We start from the raw sequence: 23,202 nt of genomic DNA, 5'->3' as shown, positions 1-23,202 counted from the left end.
TTCCTTATCTTGTCAGCTTGGATCTTACTTGTCCCACTTGTGGAGACCATGAACCGGATTTAATTGGAATTTGAACTTGGTTTTTGGAGCAAGCATTGAATGGATTTGGGTTTGTTTGGTCCGTTCTGAGCATTGGCTTTGTAACTTTAAGAATGGAGTATACATTTTTTTAAAAAATCAGAATTGTCCCAAGCTTCTCACTCTAAATTGCAGTCGGACTTCTGCGGAGGGTCCGAGGAACAAGGAAATTGCCTATCGGAAGTTCAAATTTCCCCGATAATTCCCACGGAGTTGAGTGTGTCAGGACTTCTGTGGGGTTCTGACATGCATCTTGGGTCCTATGCCCTTTCTCTGACAATCTGGAGATCAGAAGATACGGACCAAAGTACATTCACAACATGGCACGCTGAAAATATAATGGCCCAAAGTGCTGACAAAATAATGCCACGGCTCAAAGTACATATTGCTATTTATAAGAACATAAGAACATAAGAAATAGGAGCAGGAGTAAGCCATCTGGCCCTTCGAGCCTGCCCCGCCATTCAATAAGATCATGGCTGATCTGTCGTGGCTCAGTTCCACATTCCTGCCCTCTCCCCATAACCCTTAATCCCCTCGCTTATCAAAAACCCATCAACCCGCGTCTTAAAAATATTTAGCGAGGCAGCCTCCACCACTTCGACGGGCAGAGAATTCCAGAGATTCACCACCCTTTGAGTGAAGAAGTTCCTCCTCAACTCCGTTCTAAACCGCCCCCCCTTTATCTTGAGGCTGTGCCCCCTAGTCCTACTGTCCTTTCTGAGCGGGAAGAGTCTCTCCACCTCTATCCTATCTATCCCATTCATCATCTTATACGTCTCAATGAGATCTCCCCTCATTCTTCTAAACTCTAACGAGTACAAGCCTAGTTTATTCAGCCTCTCCTCATAGCTCAACCCCCTCAACTCCGGCATCAGCCAAGTAAACCTGTGCAAATGACATTGGAGGTTAGGGCACCTAAGTGGTTTAATGCAGAATTCCAATAGTTGCTGTTTGAGGTGTTGCTGTTAGTTTGCGAAAATAGTAACTCGTTGTCCGGTTGCCCATTCGAGTTCCTTCAGTAATGTATGAAGTAAACTCGCCACAGAAAATTAATGCTTGTCTTGTTTAATTCCTGTCTCCTTTTTCATCTTCTCTCTTTCAATACCCTATTTGACATTGATGTCACCAGTCTAACTTACACTTCCTTGATCAAACTTTCCTCTGTCAATTTCACAAACTCTCAATCTGATTGGCGAATGAGTCACATTTTGTTTCCATTTCCCACTGGCTGCAACTTGTCAACTTTAAACACGATGGCACAATGGTTAGCACTGCTGCCTCACGGCACCAGGGACTCAGGTTCAGTTCCTGGTTTGGGTCACTTATAGAGTCTGCACATTCTCCCCGTGTCTGTGTGAGTTTCCTCTGGGTGCTCCAATTTCCTCCCACAGTCTGAAAGATGTGCTGGTTAGGTCCATTGGCCATGCTAAATCCTCATAGTAATTTCACTGCAGTGTGAATGTAAGCCGACTTGTGACACTAATAAATAAACTTTAAAATTAAACTGGCAAGGGTAATACTAACTAAATGGTAACCACTGCTCATTAGTCTGTCAGAAGAAATGCTTGAACCAACACAGTAAAGAAGATTGGAAATAGTATAGCGCCTTAGCTACTGTTGTAGCACAATATCTCCACTGTGGCATGTACTCCTTCTGGAACCTCAATGCACTATGTGAAAATACAAAAATGGTAATAATGATTGTTGTTTCAGCTGACAGGAAGACTTTGTGACTTCCCCATCACAAAATCTCAAATCATAGCGAGAGCAAAAGCTAAGTTTTAGATTCCAAGATCTTGCGTTGATGATAGATCTCAGGCCCAAAGGCAATGCCAAATATTAAAAAGGTTTTCTTAATTTGATGCTTATCGTGGTGCAGGGATATGTCTGCCTACTGCTTAGCTTTCCATAAGTTATATTCCGCATGGTCTTGAAATGACATAAATTGATAACATGTTGAAGATGTTTGCAAAATTTAACAGAATATCTAAGTTGTAGCAGGGAACTGGGTTGCACATCAAGGTGGCAATACAACCCACTGCATTCCTGGAATCCAGACTACAACAGGGCAATCCATCAGCACATATTGCCAGGAAGTTTGATGTACTGCTTTATAACCAGAAGAGTTTTCAATAACAAGTGTTGCATTCTGTTACAATTAGGGTCAATGGAATGCAATACTTGTTATTGAAAACTATGGGTCAAAATGTTTATGGAATGGCAATCACTGATATCCATTCCAATCCTTCTTACTTAACTTAGTCTGAAGCTGGAGCTTTCTCGTCCAGAACTCTGACCCTTACCTCGTGACAGCATAGCAGCTTCGGGCAAAGTGAAGCTGAGGTGGCTGGGGGGAGGTGCAGTGAGAAGGAGCTAATCAAGGGGGACTTGGAAAGGGTCATGGTTGGGGAGGGGGACAGGGCGGGGCAGGGCAGGGGTTTGGAGTTGGGGTGCATCTGTACTCATCAGTTACCCAAGAGTTAAAAGAGGTTCCAATCCTATAACTTTTCCTGGGTGACTTGTTAGAAAGTTGAAACCATCCCAATTTTCCAATTTAAATTGGAGTTTCAGATGGTTCCCAAAGCAGTGTAATTGCCCTTTGGAAGTTTAAACAGGTAATTGCTGTGCAGTCTCTATGTGGAGACCTCTGTGTCGTTCCCCCACTGCATAGTCTGGGGTACCTCTGGAACCTCCGAGTACACCCCTGAAGATTGGAAGTTCTAAACCAATATTATTTCAGCATGAAGAAAAAAATCCCAAGGTGCTTCCCAGGAGCATAATCAGATCAAAACTTTCAACATAGGAGGAGATGTTAGAAAACACATATCAAGGAAATGTTTTTATTGTGGTTAATAAGGAAAATAAATCACTTTTTATTGACAGCAGTGTTACCACAACCTATGCATCTATACATTTACTTTTTTCTGATTAAATAAACTAAGAATTCACGCTTTGAGTTCACAATTCAATGTCATAAGACTAAGCAACAGAGCACACTATATTAAGTGCAGACTTGGCAACACGTAAGCATGTTTTCTGGTATTTATATCGTTTTTTTTGGCATGGTGGTAACATTCCCATCCCAGAGTCAGAGGGTCGTGGGTTCTGGCTCCACACCACAGACTTGAACACATAATCTAAGCTGACATTTTATTGCAATACTGAGGGAGTTCTGCATTGTCATAAATACTATCTTTCAGTTGGGACATTCAACTGAAATGCCGTTAGCCTTCCCAGATGGACAGAAAAAATATCACGGCGCGATTTGGGGAAACACAGGAGAGCTCAGCCAGTGTTATTCAGCCGACACAACTAAAAACAGGCCATCTGATCAGATAGCTCACCACTGCTTATGGGCAAATTGGTTGCTGTGTTTACACTATTACAATATTGATGACACTGCAAACATACTTAATTAGCTGCAAAGCAATGTGGTTATCCCGAGTTTGTGAGAAGTGCCAAATGTAAGCAAATCCTTTATTTTATTTCTTGGAACTGCTTTCTGACAATGGTGCACGTACACTGACTTCCGCACAAATTACGAACATTCTTCTCTCTGGGTCCTTTGGCTCCTTAGACTCATTTTCTCTTCACTTTGTTCCTCTGTCATTTTCTGCATTTTCTTTTTCAGAACAGTAATTCTGACAATCCTTGCATTTCTCTCCTCCTTACTGACATAAAAAATGGATATATCTGAGCATAAACTGAAACCTTGCCTCACTGCCACATTATTATTCGAATTACATGGTTTGGTCCAATCAGTCCATGTTAATATTTATCCTACACAAGACCAGTAGATCTAATCCCAGAAATCGACTCTAGCTCCCATATTCTTTTATTTCTCTTTTCTTCAACCCAAAGTGAATCTACTTTTAAACAGTGACACGTGTGTGAATTTTCTTGGAGCTGCTTCCACTTCTCCGCACTGTAAGTGTCAGTACACCATCAGTGCGAAACGGTTTCAGCAGCTCCAATGGCAAAGTTACATTGCTGGACCCCGAACAGCCCTTGGGAAAGTTTCATGTCGAGGTCTCTACCTGAATCACCAACTCCAGTGGCATATTCCACAGCCCCACACTCCCTGTGGAAAGCAGTTTCTCCTACTCTATGTTTCAAATTTCTTAAGATTGAATCTTAAATCTATGTCCCTTTTGAGGGCTATGGGCCATGTGCAAGATGATGGGATTAGAAATAGCACCCGGTTGTCTTTGGGTCGACAGGGACAAGATGGGCTGAATGGCCCCTTTCTATTCTGCATCATTTCTATGGTTAGACTTACCCACTGCCAGAAACAAACTTGTGTTGTCATCTAATCTATCGCATCACAATTTTAAAAACCTCAAACAAATCACTCCTTAATCTACTTGATTCAAATCAAAACAGTCTTAATTCTTTTAGGACTTTCCTCCTTTGTGTATTTCCTCAACTCCACCAATATCTGAACAAAGATTATGGGTTGGGGGAGATGGTTGGACAATTCAGGAGATTGGGCTGTGGGTTTGGGAGACTGGATTGTGGATTGGGAAGCTGCTTTGCTGGAGTAGCCAGGGGTAGGTAGTGGAAGCTGGGTGGAGATCTATCTGTGCTGGAAAAACAACTTGTCAATGGATTGAGGTTCTCAGCCACCTGGTTCCCCAGATTCTGATATTTGAAAGGTTGTTAAAATTTGAGGCATGCTGCCTCAATGCCATTATTTAAGGACTTGCTTCACAAGCAATCAAGTTACTCAGTCTTGGCAAAGCAGGAAATAGAGGTGGGTATTCCTTGTTGAAATCATAACCATCTCCTGCATTTTTCCCACCCTCTGAGGTGAGTAACAATTGCTGAACTCGGTTGCAGGGCAATCATCCCCATGTCTCCCTAACCTGGATTACAATGGTGCCACTTTCATTCTTCAATTAAAACAGGTACATCATACATCTTCCCCATGACATCTATTCTTACTTTATTTGGACTATCTGTCCACAAATTTGGCACCCATGACTGAAAGTTACACTGCAGATCTCAACTGGATAGATTTATCCCCAGTAGGTCAGGTTAATGCAAAGAAAACATTTCATCAGCCATGATGGTCTTGAATGCCTGAGTTGATATTTTGTTCCTGAAAGCTTCTGCCAGTAGATTGTAGAAAGGAGAAAGTTACCTGGACATTTTGCTCCAGCAGACAGTCACAATCCTTCAGTTAGATACTTCTGATTTGGTCCACGGTCAGAGACAGTTAAGTGTGACTGCGATTGAGGCAGATATGGGGACCCAGGAGGCAGCCCCAGTAATTGTTCAACAGTTTCAAGGCTTTTGCCACTTGTGAATAAACGGACAGACTGCAGGGTGGATGAGCAGATGGACCATGGCATCATGGTACAGGGAGCCTTTCAAGTGGTGAAAGTAAAAAGGAATATAGTTGTATCAGGGGATAGTATATTAAGGGGGATAGATGTAGTCAAGAGCATGGGTGCAGAAGGTGCTGGAATCCATTCTTAAGAAAGTCTTAACAATGCACATGGTATGATCAGAACAAGTCAAGAAGGGAAATCCTGTGACAAATTTATTGGAGCTTTTTTGATTACACATCAAGCAGGGTAGATAAAGGGGAACCAGTAGATGTAATATACTTAAATTTTCAAAATACTCAATAAATTGTCATATAAAAGATTTATCAAAAGATAAGCACTCATGGAATTGGGGTGATATATTAGCATGGATCGGAAGTTGATTAATGGACAGACAATTTCAACTTTGCAAACTGTGACCAGTGGAGTGTTGCAAGGATCAGTGTTATATTAAATTACTGACATAGACAAGAGACAGAGAGTAGCATATCTAGTTTGGCTGACAATACAAAGTTAGATGGGACTGCAAGCTGTGAGGAAGATAGAAAAAGCTGTAAAAAGATAGCAGCAGGTTAAATATGTGCGTGACAAGGAAGAATATGAAATGTAATGTGAGAAAATCTGAAGTTAAAGTGGGAATGAAAAAGCAAAATATTTTTTAAAAGGTGCAACATTCATAAATGTTGTTATTCTGAGACTTGTGTGCACTTGTGCAAGCAACACAAGTTAGCATGCAGGTACAACAAGCAATTAGGAAAGCAAATTGAATGTTGGTCTTTATCACAAGGGGATTAGAGTACAAGAACATGGATGCTTTGCTACATTTGTACAGGATTTTGGTGGGATCACACCTGGAGCCGTGTGCATTTTGAGCTCTGTATTTAAGAAAGGATATACTTGCTTTGGAGACAATACAATGAAGGTTCATTGGATTGGTCCCTAGGATGAGAGAATTGTCCTACAATGAGAGGCTGAGTAAACTGCATCTCCAGTTACTGGATAAAATCAAAGCTGCAAAAAACTCAGCAGGTCTGGCAGCAAACAGAGGGGAGTGCAACAGGAGTTAATATTTTGATTCCGATATGACTCTTCTCTATTTTCTGGTGTATAGAAGAATGAGAGATGATCTCATTGAAACATTCAAGATCATGAAACACCTTGACAGAACAGAAACTGAGACATTGTTTGGTTGGAGAAATTTGAAACAAGAGAATCCAATTTCAGGATAAGGGGACAATCGTTTAGGACTGAGACAAGGAGAAATTTATTCACTCAAATGCTTGTGAACGATTGCAATTCCAGAGGGTTGTGCGTGTGCCACCATTGAATATATTTAAGGCTAGGTTAGACAGATTTTTAATCTCTTCGGTAATCAAATGCTACAGGGAACATACAGGAAAGTAAGATATAATCATTGCGAGTAGGCTTGACAGGCCATATGGTCTTCTCCAACTCCTACTTGTTATTTTTTATAGTGGCCTCAGAGGGGCTAGAGAGTTTGTGGTTTAATTGGAAAAACTGCAACTCATCTAAGGCCAGATGCTTGACAAGTTTGATAGCCCAGCAACTGGATAGTCAAGGAACAAGCAGCATGGTGGCACAGTGGTTAGCATTGCTGCCTCATCGTGCCAGGAACCTGGGTTTGATTCCTGGCTTGAGTTACTATCTCTGTGGAGTTTGCACATTCTCCCTATGCCTGCATGGGGTTCCTTGGGAGATTCGATTTCCTCCGGGTGCTCTGGTTTCCTCCCACAGTCTACCGATGTGCAGGTTAGGTAAATTGGCCATGCTAAATTCTCCTTCAGTATATCCGAACAGGCGCTGGTCTGTGGTGAGTAAGGGATTTTTACAGTAACGTCATTGCAGTGTGAACGTAAGCCTACTTGTGACTAATAAATAATAAACCTTTTGATACAATGGGAAGACAGCGCTTGCATGCATGTCAAAGTTGAACCTGTATCTTTGGAATCATGTGGTTAAGTGCCAGTTTGTTGATGAGAAGAAGGGAAATTCCAAGGACAGATCCTTGGAGGCTTCAATTACTAGGCGCAGGCTGGGCAGAAAAGCTATTTGTGAAGATACTGTGGCTATATGAACAAAAGTGAGCACAGTCCAACTGTGCTGAACAACAGAAGAAAAGCTTTGGAGAAAAATGCTGTCATTGATCAGTTCAAGGGCTGCATATAGGTCACAGAGGATGAAGGAAGAAAATAAAACAACATGGTCATTTGTGACTGTTTCGGACTATTTCAGAGTGGTAAAAAGTTGGAGGTGAAAAGTTGCAGATCAGGTAAGGACAGAGAGGATAAAAGCTTTTTTCTTAATGAGAGTGTGATCTCAGTTATTTGAAAGGAGAGAAACTATTGTAAAGTCAGATAACATGCGACCCATGACGAGAAGTTGGGTGGTTGGTCAATTCATGGTGATGAAATTCAGGGAACCCTGGATGGGTTTGTGGACAAGATAAGCTTGGATAATGAACATAAGTAGAGTGATGGGCCTTTTGGCAGAGAAAAGCAATAGCTGATAATATTTAATGTAGGATCCATCATACACTAGTTATGGATACCTGAACCAGCTCTGCAACAACACATTCATATTTACACCATTTGAGGGGGCAAAGATGGGATGTATATCAACAGTAACAACAATGATGGGAGATGGTAAAGGTTTTACTGAACGCAAGGGTATTAATTGTGGAGGGTGGTTAAGCAGATTCGCAGCTGTACAAATATTATGGAAAATGGGATGCCAAAGGCTAAAGCACTGGAAGACTCTGAAAATTGAGCTGTGAGTGACTTGATATAGTTCTCTCTGGGGCAATCATTGAAGGAAGTGAGATTGGCAGCAAGTAGGGGGACGTTGATTCTGAGCGATGGTGAGAAGTCACCAAAGATGACTTTATTTTTGACCACGAGTTATGAGGTCATGTAGGATGTCAAGGTTAAGAGATGGTTGTGGAAATGGGTGAGAGAGTTTATATCAAAACTTTTGCATAATTAACAAATTTAGATAAGGATACTTTTACATCCGAGGAACTCAAAATCTCATTTTTCATAGCCTTAATGCTAACTAAAATTGAGGCTATATAAAAATCTTTAAAATATCATTGTAGCTCATGATAAAAGTTTTATAACACCAGAAGTGGAATTCTGAGACAGCTTCAGTTTGTTCAAGCACTATTACCCTTGTTGGTGATGCTAGAAGTTCTTTCTAATTTTATCCCCAACTCAGACTTGACTGTTTTCCAACAATGTTTCACACTACAGTATCATCACACTACGATTCCCAACTGTAAAGGTAGCTCATAATTAAAACAAAAGAAAGACTCACTTTTCTATTGCACCTATCCTGGTCTCAGGACATTTCAATGTGTTTCACATTAATTGAACTGCTTTTTGAAGAGGAATCACTGTTGTAATGTAGGAAACACAACAACTAATCGATATAAAACAAAACCCCAAAAATGGAAAAGCAATTATTATGAGACAACCCATTTAGCAGTGGTGGTTGAGGGACAAGTGTAGGACAGGATTTAAAAAAAATACAGTTTTTACATAGTTTCTCAAGACAAAGTGATTTAAAACCTGGGGAGAAATAGAGAAAAAGTATATTTGAAACATATATCCTTTATGAACAGGTACCTAGTTGATTTATGACATGTAGGTTGAGGCAGTTCTATTTAAATAGGTTGAATCTGTCAAAACATTTCAAATGTTGAATGTTTCACGTATCATCGATCCTATGAGTTTTAGTTAAAAATATGTATACAAATAACAATAATATGTGAAGACTCCAAGTGGAATTTAATTTAGAAAAAGTTTAACTCTTTTTAAAGTTTTATATCAGTCAATATAAATGAGCAAAGTGTTTATATCATCTGTGTTATTCAGCACTGTGAGGTAACGCCCATCTTGAATGAGTTTCATGGAACTATTTTGATTTCTATTTTGTGCATTCCAGCTTCTTTTAAACAAAAGCAGCTGTTTCTCTGTACATTTCCTTGGCAACTAAAAGAAGTGTAGTAAAATATGAGAATAATTAATGAACTTGCTTTCTCCAAAAAAGCTACTCTAAAATGGATAAAGATGGCAGAAACTACACATCACCTCAAAAAGGTTTCTGTGGCTAACTGTTGATGTTGCATGCTATGCAATGTTATAGTGCCACTTCAGGGCATTTGGTGAGAGAGAGGGATTGGATTAAACTGCAAAGACAACATTATTTATGCTACTCAGTTTAAGTGAAGTTTATTGATTAGTGACACAATTAGGCTTACATTAATGCCTACTGTGAGAATCACCCAGTTGCCTCATTCTGGCACCTGTTCAGGTACACTGAGGGAGAATTTAGAGTGGTCAATGCACCCAACTAGCACATCTTTTGAACTGTTGGAGGAAACACACGCAGACATGGGGAGAAGATGCAGACTCCGCACAGATAGTGACCCAAGCTGGAAATTGAATCCGGGTCTCTGGCACTGTGAGGCAGCAGTGCTAATCACAGTGCCACTGTGTACCAGGCTAATAACCAAGAAGAAAATTAAGTATAACAATGCATGGTTTGACAGAGGTTATGAAAAATAGTGTTTCAGTTTCATAAAATACCGTGAAAAAGCAGATAAAATCATTACCAATGGAATGGGATTCATTAAACTGATTGGCAGAATTATCCTCACAGAGAGGGCAAATAAGGCATTGGCGCAGGAAGAAGGGGCAAATCTTACAAAGCACGTGAGGGAGGAGCTCAAAATAAACCAATCTGAAGTGGTAAATTTGGTGTGAAGGAAGAAATGGAGCAATCAGCATTAGGGCAGGCTGAAGAGCAATTACAGATATGGAAAGTGGTGGAAAGAATGAGAAAAATTACAATACATCATTTCAATCATTGGTCTAAACGTGTCATGGTCTCAGTGTCTCTATGTGAATTGATAAGACATTAGAAAGAAAATGAAGGAACCATAACAGTAGAAGTGAAATAAAATTTTCAGAAGAAAGTAAAGTAGAAAGGGAGGTGCAATGTTCTGATCATCTGTTACCATAATGTGGTTGGGTTGGTGCCACACTCACCAGAGTGCAGGGTTAGGGAAGGTCACTTCATGTGTATGGATGAGGTTGTTGTCGCCACCGTTACCATGGATTAAACAGTAGAACTGCTTTGGTCATTTCACAGAGGAAGGGAAGATTGAGAAAAGTGACAGGAGTAAACAATTCACATCGTTGGATAAGGATAAATCAGGATAATGATTTTTACTGGTGCACGGGATAGCATGAAGACCTGGAACCCCAAGTGGGCTATTCAAATTCTACAGAGGCTGAGTTCATGTCAATGTCCAAGTTGCTGGGTATTGAGATCAGAACAAAGGGAATTCCTTCTCCTGATCTATCCTTTTTAATGTCACTGGAATGGTTTGGGATCAATAGAGGTTCAGCTTCAAACAAGCCATAACGCAATCTCAAGGCAGGGACCCTCGAGTCACTTGCCCCTGTGGTCAAGCAATCAAGTTTTTAGGTATCTAGGTCATGTTTTGTTTGTTTAGCACGCAAGAAGCAATACTTTTCACTTGTATGTTAATACGTGTGACAATAATAAATCAGATCAAATCAAATCAAAAAAGTATTGCTGGCCCTAGTTTCACCCTTAGAAAGGAAAGTTATGAAATAATAGTGGCACACAGCTGAGTCTGTCTGGGTTGAGTTAAAAAATAACAAGAATTAACATTTTGGAAGTACATTATAAACCACTTCATATAATTGGGAAGAAATCAGGGATGAGACTTTTGGCATTTAGAGTTATAATTATGTGAGTCGGAAAATGAAATATGCAGCATTGTATGCAGTTTTGGATAGCTCCAGGTGGACAAATATTGAGGAAATAGCAGCTAAAACCGTAACTGATTCACATTGAAAACAGATGAAGCAAATGAAGTCCAGGCATAGGCTAGATTTCAGAGAGATAGGAAGGTATCTGGTCCAGATTAATTGGAAAAAACGGCTATTCAAAGCATAGGCCATGATAGCATCTTAGCTGTAGTGCTGAAGATCTGTGTGTCACTAACTTTTAAACACTCCCTCAGCCAAACTGCCCCAGTACAAAAACAACAGGGCAAATTTAACCAGCCAGTTTTGACAGAGGAAAATGCTGTGGATGCATGTAAATTTAACAGAGAAACAGAAAATTTTGGAAATGCTCAGCAGGTCTGACAGCATCTGTGGAAAGAGAAACCGTTAACTGCTGGAATTTTACCATCCCGGCCGTTGCGGGAATCGGAGCAGGTGAGGGGCGGACCATGGATAGGTCCATTGACATCGGGCGGCATTTTATGGTTTGGGACGAGCAAAGCTGTAAAATTCTGCCCAATCTATCAAGTTATGGCCTTTTGTCAGTTGGATGAATCCAGCATCCTGTGTTTCTGCTGCCCATTACCACCAATTATCAACCTCTTACCAACCATTTGGCTCCAGACATGATAATCTTAATCGAAACAGGAATACAAAAGTTGAATCTCAGGGGAGAGTTTAGAAAAGCTGCACTAGATATCAAGATAGCATTCAACTGAGTGTGATGTGAAGGAGCCTTCGTAAAACTGAGTCAATTAAGAAATCCTGGGAAGTTTGCCAATGTTGACAAAGATGGGGGAGAAAAGACCTTGTTTATCAAAGGCCAGACATCACAGCCCCAGACATCACTTCAGGGAAATATCCTAAGCTCAACTTTCTTTAGCTGTTTCATAAATGAATTTCTCCATATCACAAGGTCAGGAAAAGGGCCATTTGCTGACAATTCCAGTACAAGCTGCATTCAGTATTCATCCAGGAATGAAACAGGTCATGCCAGCATATAGCAGAAAGTTGGATAACATGCAGACTTGGGTGGATAGGTGACATACAATAGATGAGCAGGTTGTCCCAGATAAGCATGCTCGCCAGCCAGGGAAAGGGTAAAGTAAGGGGAAAAGACGTGGTTGCGATTGCAGAAGTGGGAAAGGTCCATGTGGCAGTAACTCAAATTATTTTTGTGGAATGAATTCTGCCCTTTCTGAGCCTCATTAGTATAACTGAAACATTTCCCTTATTGGGCCTCTGTTTGTGTGCACAATTGCTAATACTGGTCCTATGAATGTCTTTGGATTCTGATGCATGGATTCTTAAATCTCCTGGTCTCAATCTGGTAGGATGCCAACAAAATTGCTGATGGGAAGCAAGGAGGGCCAACCTTGAATTTAACTGATGTACCAGGTAGACTTCAATGGTAGACCCACCATCAACAGCTTGGGGATCACTATTTAGTAGAAGCCGAACTGGACTAGCCACAACTCTATAGCTAAAAGAATTGTCAAGAGATAGGTATTCTGAGATGAATAGCTATTTGCCCAACTCTTGCCTTCCTGCTATTTACAAGGTTTAAGTCACAGTGTGGTGGAATCATCACCACTCACATAAATGGACAGAACCATAACATTCAACACCTTTCACTTGACTGGTGATTTTGTATCGAAATCAGTATCTACCTCCCCTGAACTTCTGCACTGTGGTTCATAAACTGCAGGATTTGCTGCAACAAAGTTACTTCAGCAGCCCCTCACTCCCAAAAGGCTTCTATCAAGAGTAGCAATATTGTGGAAACCCCATCATCTCCAACTTGTCCTTCACATCATACCCAATCCTGAAATTCCCTAACACTGCAGCAAGAATACTATCACGCCACACCTGCTGTGATTTAAGGAGAGGACTCATTTTTCAGGGCAGCCAGATTTCAGCAATTCTAACCCAGGAACAAATAGCTATCTGTCAGCTCTTAGTACATGTTGCAGTGTCAGTGTACCAACCGACTCATTATACCGTGTAGCATGATTTATACTGTGGCAACAGAGGCTTTTGGCTCCAATACAAATTTTGTTGGCGACAAACTAAAGTTTACAGAGCAATTGCATCCTGTTATATTTGAGTTACTGAAGGGAAGTCAAAACTCAAGACTGATCAGGCATCGTACCAAAAACCTTATCCACTAAAATGGTCAATTTGAATTTGATGTAAACAAATTTTGCTTTATTTATGGTAACTATACTGAATATCTTCCAAAACTTGGATAAATATTCAGTCTAAGTACTCTAGTACTAAGCTCCTTCAGTAACAGCACAGCTAAGAATAAGAACATAAGAAATAGGAGCAGGAATGGACCACGTGGCATATTGAGTTTGCTCCACAATTTAATACAATCATGGCTGATCTCGGGCTTTAACTCCATTTTCCCATCTGTTCCCCATACCTTTGATTTCCTAAGAGATCAAAAATCTGTCTATCCCAGTCTTAAACATATTCAATGATGGAGCATTCACACACAACTCTCTGGGACAGAGAATTCCAAAGATTCACAACTCTTTGAAATAAGTAATCTATCCTCATCTCAGTCCTAAATAATAAACCCTTCATCCTGAGACTCTCTCTGCATTTTAGACTCCCCAAACGATGGAATCAAACTCTCAAAACACACTCTATTAAACTCTTTCAGAATTTTATAGGTTTCAATGAGATCTCTCTCATTCCTCCAGACTCCAGAGAATATAAGCCCAATTTGCTCAGCATCTCTTCATAGGACAACCCCCTCATCCCATGTACCAATTTAATGAATATTTGCTGTACTGGCTCTAATGCAAGTACATCCTTTCTTAAATATGGAGACCAAAACTGCACTCAGTGCTCCAGATGCAATTTCACCAAAACCCTGTATAACTACAGCAAAACGTCTTTATTCTTGTACTGTGATACACTTACAATAAAGGCCAACATGCCATTTGCCTTCCTAATTGCTTGTTGCACTTGCATGTTAACTTTCTGTGTTCTTAGTATAAGTACACCAAAGTCTCATCATGTCAATGTTTCTCATCGTTTTCAAAGTATTCTGCTTTTTCATTCATTCAAAAGTGAATAACTTTACATTCCCCTACATTACATTCCATCTGCCATCTTGTTATCTGCTCACCTGACCTGTCGACACCTCTTTACAGCCTGTGTCCCCCACCTTAAGCTTACCTTTCCACCCAGCTTGGTAGGATAAAATTTTGATACGTTACACACTGGGTGGGAAAGTCCAGTTTCAACTGAGGCAGGACCCATTGCAAGGGAAAATGGCAAATTTGGCATTCCAGCTAAAACTCCATTCACTTTCAGTGGCACTGGAAAATACCCGCTGTTTAAAGTTTATTTATTAGTGTCACAAATAGGCTTACATTAACACTGCAACGAGGTTACTGTGAAAATCCCCTAGTCACCACACTTCGGCGCATGTTCGGGTACGCTGAGGGAGAATTCAGCATGGCCAATGCACCTAACCAGCACTTCTTCCAGATTGTGGGAGAAAACTGGAGTATCTGGAGGAAACCCATGGGGAGAATATACAGACTCTGCACAGTCAGTGACCCAAGCCAGGAATCGAACTCAGGTCCCTGATGCTGTGAGGTAGCTGTGCTAACCACTGTACTACCAAGTTGCCCAGACAGAAAAGAATGGCCTCAGTCTCTTCATCCAAGTCATTAAAATCGATTATAAATGGCTGAACCCCAGCACTGATTCTTGTGGCATTCCACTACTCACTGCCTGCCAACTTAAGAAGACCTGCTTATGCCCATTCTGCTTTCTATAAGTTAATCAATCCTCTATACATGCTAACACAAGCGGCACAGTGGTTAGCACTGCTGCCTCAAAGTGCCAGGAACCCAGGTTCGATTCCAGCTTAGGTCACTGTCTGTGTGTAGTCACCACGTTCTCCCCGTGTCTGCGTGGATTTCCTCCCGGGTGCTCCGGTTTCCTCCCACAGTCTGAAAGATGTGCTGGTTAGGTGCATTGGCCATGCTAAATTGTCCTTCGATGTACCCAAACAGGCAACGGAGTGCAGCGACTATGGGATTTTCACAGTAACTTCATTGCGGTGCTAATGTAAGCCTACTTGTAACGATAATTAATAAATAAATTGCCCCAAACTCAATGAGCCCTTTTCTTACCTTTAACCTTTTGTGTGATACCTTATTGATTGCCTTTTGGAAATCCTGATGTACTTCATCTCCTGGTTCTCTAGTTGCCCCACCAGTTGCATATTCAAAAAATTTTGATGTATTTGTCAAACAGGTTTTCCCTTTAGTAAAACCATGTTAACTAGTTCTCAGCATACTATGCTTTTCTAAGTGTATTATTAAAGTTACTGTAATAATAGATTTCAGCATTTTCCCAATAACTGATGTTAGACTAAGTGGCCTGTAGTTCACTGTTTGTACTTTCTGCATGTTCTTGAAAAGGTGTGTAACATTTACCAACTTCTAATCTAGTGGGACCGCTCCTGAAAACAAGGGATTTTGGAAAATCATAGCTACCACATCCATAGAATCACTACAGTGCAAAGGGAGCCATTTGGCCCATTGAATCTCCGCAGATTCTTCGAAAGAGGATCTTTATCCAAGTCCATCTCCCCTTTAATCCTGAGTATTTAGCCTGGCCAATCCACTAGCTCGCACATCTTTTGGATTGTGGGAGAAAACCAGAAGAAGCCCACACAGAGACGGGAGAACATGCAAACAACACACGGACAGTCACCTGAGGCTGGAATCGAACCCAGGTCCCTGGCGCTGAGGCATCAGTGCTAACCAATGTGCCACCCTTATGCACTGGACAGGGTTTTCTGGTCTTGCCTGCTGTGAAACTTTTGCTACTTCGTCAAATCTTCTGTCTTGTCTGTGCCAATTCAGCGGGCATGTCTGGTAAACTTAGGCCACTATTTCTGCAGCTATTTTTTTTCGAACCCGAGGGTGTAGGCCATCTGGTCCAGGGGATTTATCGGATTTTAGTTCCTAAAATTTCTACAATGCTTTGTCTCTGCTGATACTAATTTCGCTAATTTTCTCACTCTGTTTAGACCCTCCGTTATTTTTGGTATGGAACCTGTGTCTGCCACTGTGAAGAGAAAGTATATGTTCGTTGCCTCTGCCATTACCTCACTCCCCATGATAATTTCTCCTACTTTTGCTAATAGGCTAACATTTACTTTCGCTACTTTCTTCTTTCTTGTATATTTACAACTGTTCTTTCAATCCATTTTTACATCCTTGGCTAGTTTATTCTTATTCTGTATTTCCTGTTTGATACATTTTTGATGGTCCTTCACTGGTTTCTAAAACACTCCCAATTCTCAGACTTGCTATTTTTTTTGCAAAATTGAAAGCCTCTTCTTTTAATCTAATAGGATCCTTAATGTCCTACCTGAGCCATGGAAGGGTCTATCTTGTTGAGTTTTTGTCACACAGTGCAATATATTTTTGTTGAACATTTTGAATCATCTCTTTAAATGTTTTCCACTGCTCATTTGTCTCCATATTTTGTAGTCTATTTACCCAATTAACTGCAGCCAGTTCTCCCCTCATATCTATGTAATTGTCTTTGTTTAAGAGTTTTTTTTGCATGCTGCTGAAAATTTTTGTAGAAGCTAACCAGAAGAATTTGCAAGAATTTCAAACGCAATGTGAACTACAAGGGAGTTATGGTGGCACAGTGGTTAGCATTGCTACCTCACAGCTCCAGGGACCTGGATTTGATTTCCAGCTTGGATGACTATTTGTGTGGAATTTGCACGTTCTCTCTGTGTCTGCATAGGTTTCCTCCAGGTGTTCCGATTTCCTCCCACAATCCAAAGATGTGTGGGTTTGGTGCATTTGTTATGCTAAATTGTCCCTTAGTGTCCTGGGATGCGTAGGCTAGAGGGATTAGTGAAGTAAATGCGTGAGGTTGCGGGGATAGGCATTAGGTAGGATTGTTGTTGGTAAAGACTTGATGGGCCAAATGACCTCTTTCTGGGCTGTCAGATTCTATGATTCTATGAACAATGTATGTGTTTTTTTTTCATTCATTCATGGGATGTGGGCACTGCTGGCGAGGTCAATATTCATTGTCCATCCTTAATTGCTCTTGAGAAGATGCTGGTGAGTTGCCTTCCTCAACTGCTGATGTCCATGTAGTGTAGGTACACCCACAGGGAAGGAGTTCCAGGATATTGACTCAGTGATAGTGAAGGAACAGAGATATATTTCCAAGTCAGGATGGTGTCTTTTTTTAATTCATTCATGAGACGTGAGTGTCGCTGTCTGACCAGCATTTATTGGCCATCCCCAGCCACCCTTGAATCGAGTGGTTTGCTCGGCCATTTCAAAGGGCAGTTGAGAGTCAACCATATTGCTGTGACTTTGGAATCACATATAGGCCAAACCAGATGGGTTTTTCTATTGACAATGGTTTCATGGTCATCAGTAGGCACTATTTTTAAAATTAAGTTCAAATTCCACCAGCTTCTATGGAAGGATTCGAACCCCAGCTCCCAGAACATTAGCTGAGTTTCTGGATTAATAGTCTAGGAATAAAATCACTCGGCTATTGCCTCACCTAAGTGTCCTTTAGGAACCGGCCAGCTCAGTCAGGGCTGGGTTTGCCGTTGCTGTTTGTAACTTATGTAACTTACACCGTTTCCAATGCCTAGGTTGATGTTGGGAGGTTCATCGACATTGCGGTTTGGTACAACTGAGCGATTTCCTAGGCCATTTCAGTGAGCAGTTAAAAATCCACCACACTGCTGTGGGTGTGGAGTCACATGCAGGCTAAACCCCCATGGCAGATTTCCTTCCCTGAAGGACATTAGTAGGTATGTATGTATGAGAATAGAGTGCTGATTGGTTGGCAAATGGACTCTGATTGATAGAAACATTGCCATGGAGAATGAATAAAACTTAAACCAGGCAACCTCACTTGGATTGGTCAAGGCATTGCTTGGTTTAAGTTTCCAACAATGCTCGACAGTTGCATCAACTGCATTCTCCACGGAAGTAGTTCTATCAAGCACAGCCTACTTGCCAAACAATCAGCACTCTCTTCTCTATATAGCATAAATTGTTGTTCCCTTTACATTTGATATTCTTGCGAATTGTCCTGATGAGTGTAAGATAAAAAGCTTTGACAAAAATGTCTCTTTTTTCAGCAATACTTTGTGTTACCCACAACAAATTTTGTTTCCATTAACTCGCTCAATCACGAGCCGTATTCATAGGCGTTTCTCTTCCTGCCCTCCTCCCTTCAGTTACTCTGTCAACTACCCAACTAACAAATGCTCATTTGGCTGCAACTGGAGCAACCCAACAATCCAGTGAAGCATCCCAGTGTCAGATGAGATTTAGATTGGATTTGGGGATCTACGCCAGTCTTGGAATCCTCAGATGATTTAGCAATACTTTGTGCTTTTATCTTCGCTGTCATAAAAGTTGCCTCCGTTTATCAGGTTTTGGTATTTTGAATCGATGGTCAATCAATAAAATGTGCATCCATTTTAAAATTGCTAGAAGCCGAAACACTAGGGGGCGGAATTTTCTCGTCCCGCCTGGCACGGGAATCATGGCAGGCGGGACCATGGACCATGCAAAGATCCATTGACTTCAGGCAGGATTTCCTGGCCTTGGGGTGAACGCAGTCAGAAAATCCCAACATAGGTCTTTCATAACAAAACTATAATACGTCCAAACAAGTAGGAAAGACGTTAAAATGAAATGAATTTATCCATCTGGAGATAGACATTGATCATTGGCACCATTGTAAATCACATCAGAACAATATCCAGGTTTTTCCATAACTTAGTACGAATTTATGACAATGAAGAGTCAACTTGATTTATTTCTTGTACCTTTGAGATTTACCCCATCAGGAATTTCTTGAAAATGGCATAAAAATCTGGGAGCGAGTGAATATTTTACTGTCATCAGTCTGATATAGAGACTATAACATCTTAGCATACCTTTGGCTCTGATTTTCCAGTAATCTTTTTCAGTAGTTCGTTTAGGTGGTTCCAGTTACCTTGTGAATACCAGCCAGGTTGCTCTAACGACGGAAGTGGCTCCCTTTCTTCATCGTTAACTGTGAATAAATTAAACAAGTTCATCAAAAAGGCTTCACATTTTCCTCATTAATTTGAATAATAAACATCACCAGCATTAGAAAAACATTCTGTATCTTGTAGCATCTTTTGTCTCTGCATTCCATTCTATTTTTGTTTTTCCACGCAGTCATCGAGGTTTACAGCCCAACTTGCCCATGCCGCCCTTTTTTTAAACCCCTCAACTAATCCCAATTTGGTTCATATCCCTCTATACCCATCTTACCCATGTAACTGTCTAAACACTTTTTAAAAGACAAAATTGTGCCCGCCTCTATTACTACTTCTGGCAGCTTGTTTCAGACACTCACCACGCTCTGTGTGAAAAAATTGCCCCTCTGGACACTTTTGTATCTCTCCCCTCTCACCTTAAACCTACGCCCTATAGTTTCAGACTCCTCTACCTTTTGGAAAAGATATTGACCATCCAGTTGATCTATGCCCCTCATTATTTTATAGACCTTTACATGATCACCCCTCACCTCCTACACTCCAGAGAAAAAAAGTCCCAGTCTATCTAGCCTCTCCTTATAACTCAAACCATCATGTCTCAGTAGCATTCTAGTAAATCTTTTCTGCACTCTTTCTAGTTAATAATATCCTTTCTATAATAGGTTGATCACAAATGTACACAGGATTCCAAGTGTGGCCTTACCAACGTCTTGTACAACTTCAACAAGATGTCTCAACTCCTGTATTCCATTCCCACTTGAGAGAAGAAATTCTCTAAGCATTACAACTATGGAGTCTGATCTCTTCAGAGTGCTGTTCCACAAATGTAGCATTCTGTTTGCATAACTGGTGGGATAGGTTTGTTAACTATATTGTCCCACATTTCAGAAAGGATAGTAGGACTAGGGGGCACAGCCTCAAGATAAAGGGGGGGTGGTTTAGAACGGAGTTGAGGAGGAACTTCTTCACTCAAAGGGTGGTGAATCTCTGGAATTCTCTGCCCGTTGAAGTGGTGGAGGCTACCTCGCTAAATATTTTTAAGACGTGGGTTGATGGGTTTTTGATAAGCAAGGGGATTAAGGGTTATGGGGAGAGGGCGGGAATGTGGAGCTGAGCCAAGACAGATCAGCCATGATCTTATTGAATGGCGGGGCAGGCTCGAAGGGCTAGTTGGCCTACTCCTGTTCCTATTTCTTATGTTCTTATGTTCAGACCTGTAACTCTTAAAAACCTGCAGCCCATTGACTATCAAGATGTGGCCATCACCAATCATTCTTCCCCTACCTACCCTCTCAGGACTCTGAAGAGCGTGTTCTCTCTGGGGCATCTTGGTCCACTGCCCAACATTGCCTTCAATTCATAAAGAACCTTTTCAAGCATCCCATCATCCAAGATCAAGAACACTCTTTCCAGGAGAAACAGATACAGTTGCACTCCTTTCAAATAATGAGACTTTATTTACCACTCAGGATGTTGCATGTCGGGATGGCCAAAAGCATAACCTAAACGTTCCAAACAGCCACAGAACCCCTACAGTGCAGAAAGAGGCCATTTGGCCCATTGAGACTGTACCAATTCTCTGAATGAGCATCCCACCCAGGCCTTCCCCGTAACTCTGTGCATTCCCCATGGCTAATTCATCTAATAGACACATCTTTGGACACAAAGTGGGAACTTAGCATGGTCAATTCCCCCCACCCCCACCCCACCAAATTATTCAAACCTCCGTTTCTCTTTCCATAGGTGCTGCCACATGTAGTAAGTTTTTTCTACATTTTCTGCTTTTATTTTAGATTTCCTGAACTGCAGTACTTTGCTCCTGTACTGTTGGACGGATAACCTGCTCTGTAGCTTCTGTCAATGTTTTGCATTGTAACTAAGTTGCAGGATTTATGCCAAGGGTGACGTTTCCTGACTCTCCCTTGCTCCATATGAGGAGGTAGTGCCTGCTTCGAATCACCACCTCATTATAATAATACATGTGAGGACAGGCAGGTGTGACTCCACATCTGTTTCATGTCACAGCACTCTGTAAATGTAACAGTTCTTGGTCAGCTGTATACCGACAGTTCCAGAAAAGAAAGTAATGCCTACAGATGTACTCAGTGCTTCCAAAATTTCAATATTAATAAAGTAACCATGGGTCTTTTCTAAAACAAACAAAACACAATTTTTATTTTAGACATATCATTTGTTAAACGACATTCATTTACCATGCAAGATTAAAGATCCTTGATTCAAAATAACTATCTTGTAACCATTTTACTAATGCCGAATGATAAAATGAGGACTAAATGAAGATACATTTGCTCTTCCTCCACCAGGTGAACATAATGTATAAATAAAAATCTATTAATTCAGCGAGAAAGCAGGCACAAATAAAAGTTTATGGTAAACTCCTCAGAGTCAGCTGCACAATTTTAAGAAATTTGTCAAAATATCCCAATCATTGTTTGCAGATAGAGAATCAAATGCAGTGATACATACGATTCTCACCAATCTACAGGATCACTGTAGAAAGCATCCTTTCTGGATTTCTCACAGCTTGGTATGGATCCTGCATTTGCGCTAATAGCATTCTGACCAAGACTGCAAGAAACTACAAAAGGTTGTAAATGTAGCCCAGTCCATCACGCAAACCTGCCTCCTGTCCATAGACACTCCTGGCTGCCTCAGGAAAGCAGCCAGCATAATCAAGGACCCCAAGCACTCTAGATGTACTCTCTTCCACTAGGTTGAGATCACACACCAACTGACTCAAGAATAGCTGCTTCCCTGCTGCCATCTGACTTCTGAATGGACCTACCATATATTAAGCTGATCTTTCTCTTCACCTTATCTGTAACTGCAACACTATATTCTGCACCCTCTCCTTTCTTTCTCCCCTAGTACTCAAGGAATGGTATGCTTTGTCTGTAACAGCTCGCAAGAAATAATACTTCTTACTGTATCAGACAATATATCAATTCAATTCTGTTTAATACAACAAAATCTGTCCCATAAATGTAGAAATAAGAAATAGGAGCAGAAGCAAGAAATGGTCCCTCAAGGCTTCTTCACCATTCAATACATCATAGCTGATCTAGACCTGAACTACACTTGCCTGCCCATTCCGCTATCTCCCAATTTCCTAAGAAGCTAAAAAAAGCCCTGCCTATCTCAGGTTGTAAATATTTTCAACAATAGAGCATTCAACCCTGTAGAATAGAGAATTCTGAAGATTCACAAGCCTCTCAGTGAAAACACTTCTCATTTTAGTCCTAAATGATCAGCCCTTTAATTTGGAACTGTGCCTGCTTACTCTCAATTCCGCAGTTAGAGAAAATAACCTGCAGTGTCCACCTCGTCAAGCTCCTTTTGAGTGTGTACGTTTCAACGAGTTCTCATTCTTCCAAACTCAAGAGCATTGACTCAACCCTTCATCAAAGGACAACCTATTCATCCCAGGAACCAATCTGGTTTGTTGTACTGCCTCCAATGCAAGTACCTCCTTCTTTAAAAATGGAGACTAAAGTTGCACACAGTACTCCAAGTATGATCTCACCAAGACCCTCTACAAGGTTATCAAGACTTCCTTATCCTTGTGCTCCAATTACCTCACAATAAAGATCAAACATGTCATTTGCTTTCAGAATTGCTTGTTTTACCTGCATACCAACTTTTTGTGTTTCTTGTTCAAGTACACGTCTCCCTGAATATAAACATTAACAAGTTTCACACTTTTTAAGTATTCGGTTTTCTATTCTTAAACGAAGTGAATAACCCCACATTCACCCTCATTATATTCCAGCTTATTGCTCACACATGTGCCCTGTCCATGTCTCTTGTTTGTATCCTCTTTACAGCTCATACTTCACCCTCATTTTGTATCTTCATTAAACGT

General features: G+C 40.9%; 1 protein-coding gene across 1 annotated transcript in view; it reads right to left on the bottom strand.

The window, feature by feature from the left end:
• nt5dc1 (5'-nucleotidase domain containing 1) overlaps window positions 1-23,202 on the bottom strand; it is a 531,068-nt gene that overhangs the window by 47,897 nt on the left and 459,969 nt on the right. The window contains exon 9 of the mRNA XM_080192585.1: window positions 19,230-19,348. Coding sequence (XP_080048711.1) covers window positions 19,230-19,348 — 119 coding nt within the window. The remainder of the gene's footprint in view (window positions 1-19,229; window positions 19,349-23,202) is intronic.

This window comes from Carcharhinus amblyrhynchos, chromosome 7 (assembly GCF_965287045.1).
Source record: "Carcharhinus amblyrhynchos chromosome 7, sCarAmb.v2.hapA, whole genome shotgun sequence".
In the NCBI taxonomy this organism is placed as follows: domain Eukaryota; kingdom Metazoa; phylum Chordata; class Chondrichthyes; order Carcharhiniformes; family Carcharhinidae; genus Carcharhinus; species Carcharhinus amblyrhynchos.
The sequence above is the reverse complement of the archived record's forward strand: the minus strand, read 5'-3'. Positions and strand labels throughout refer to the sequence as shown.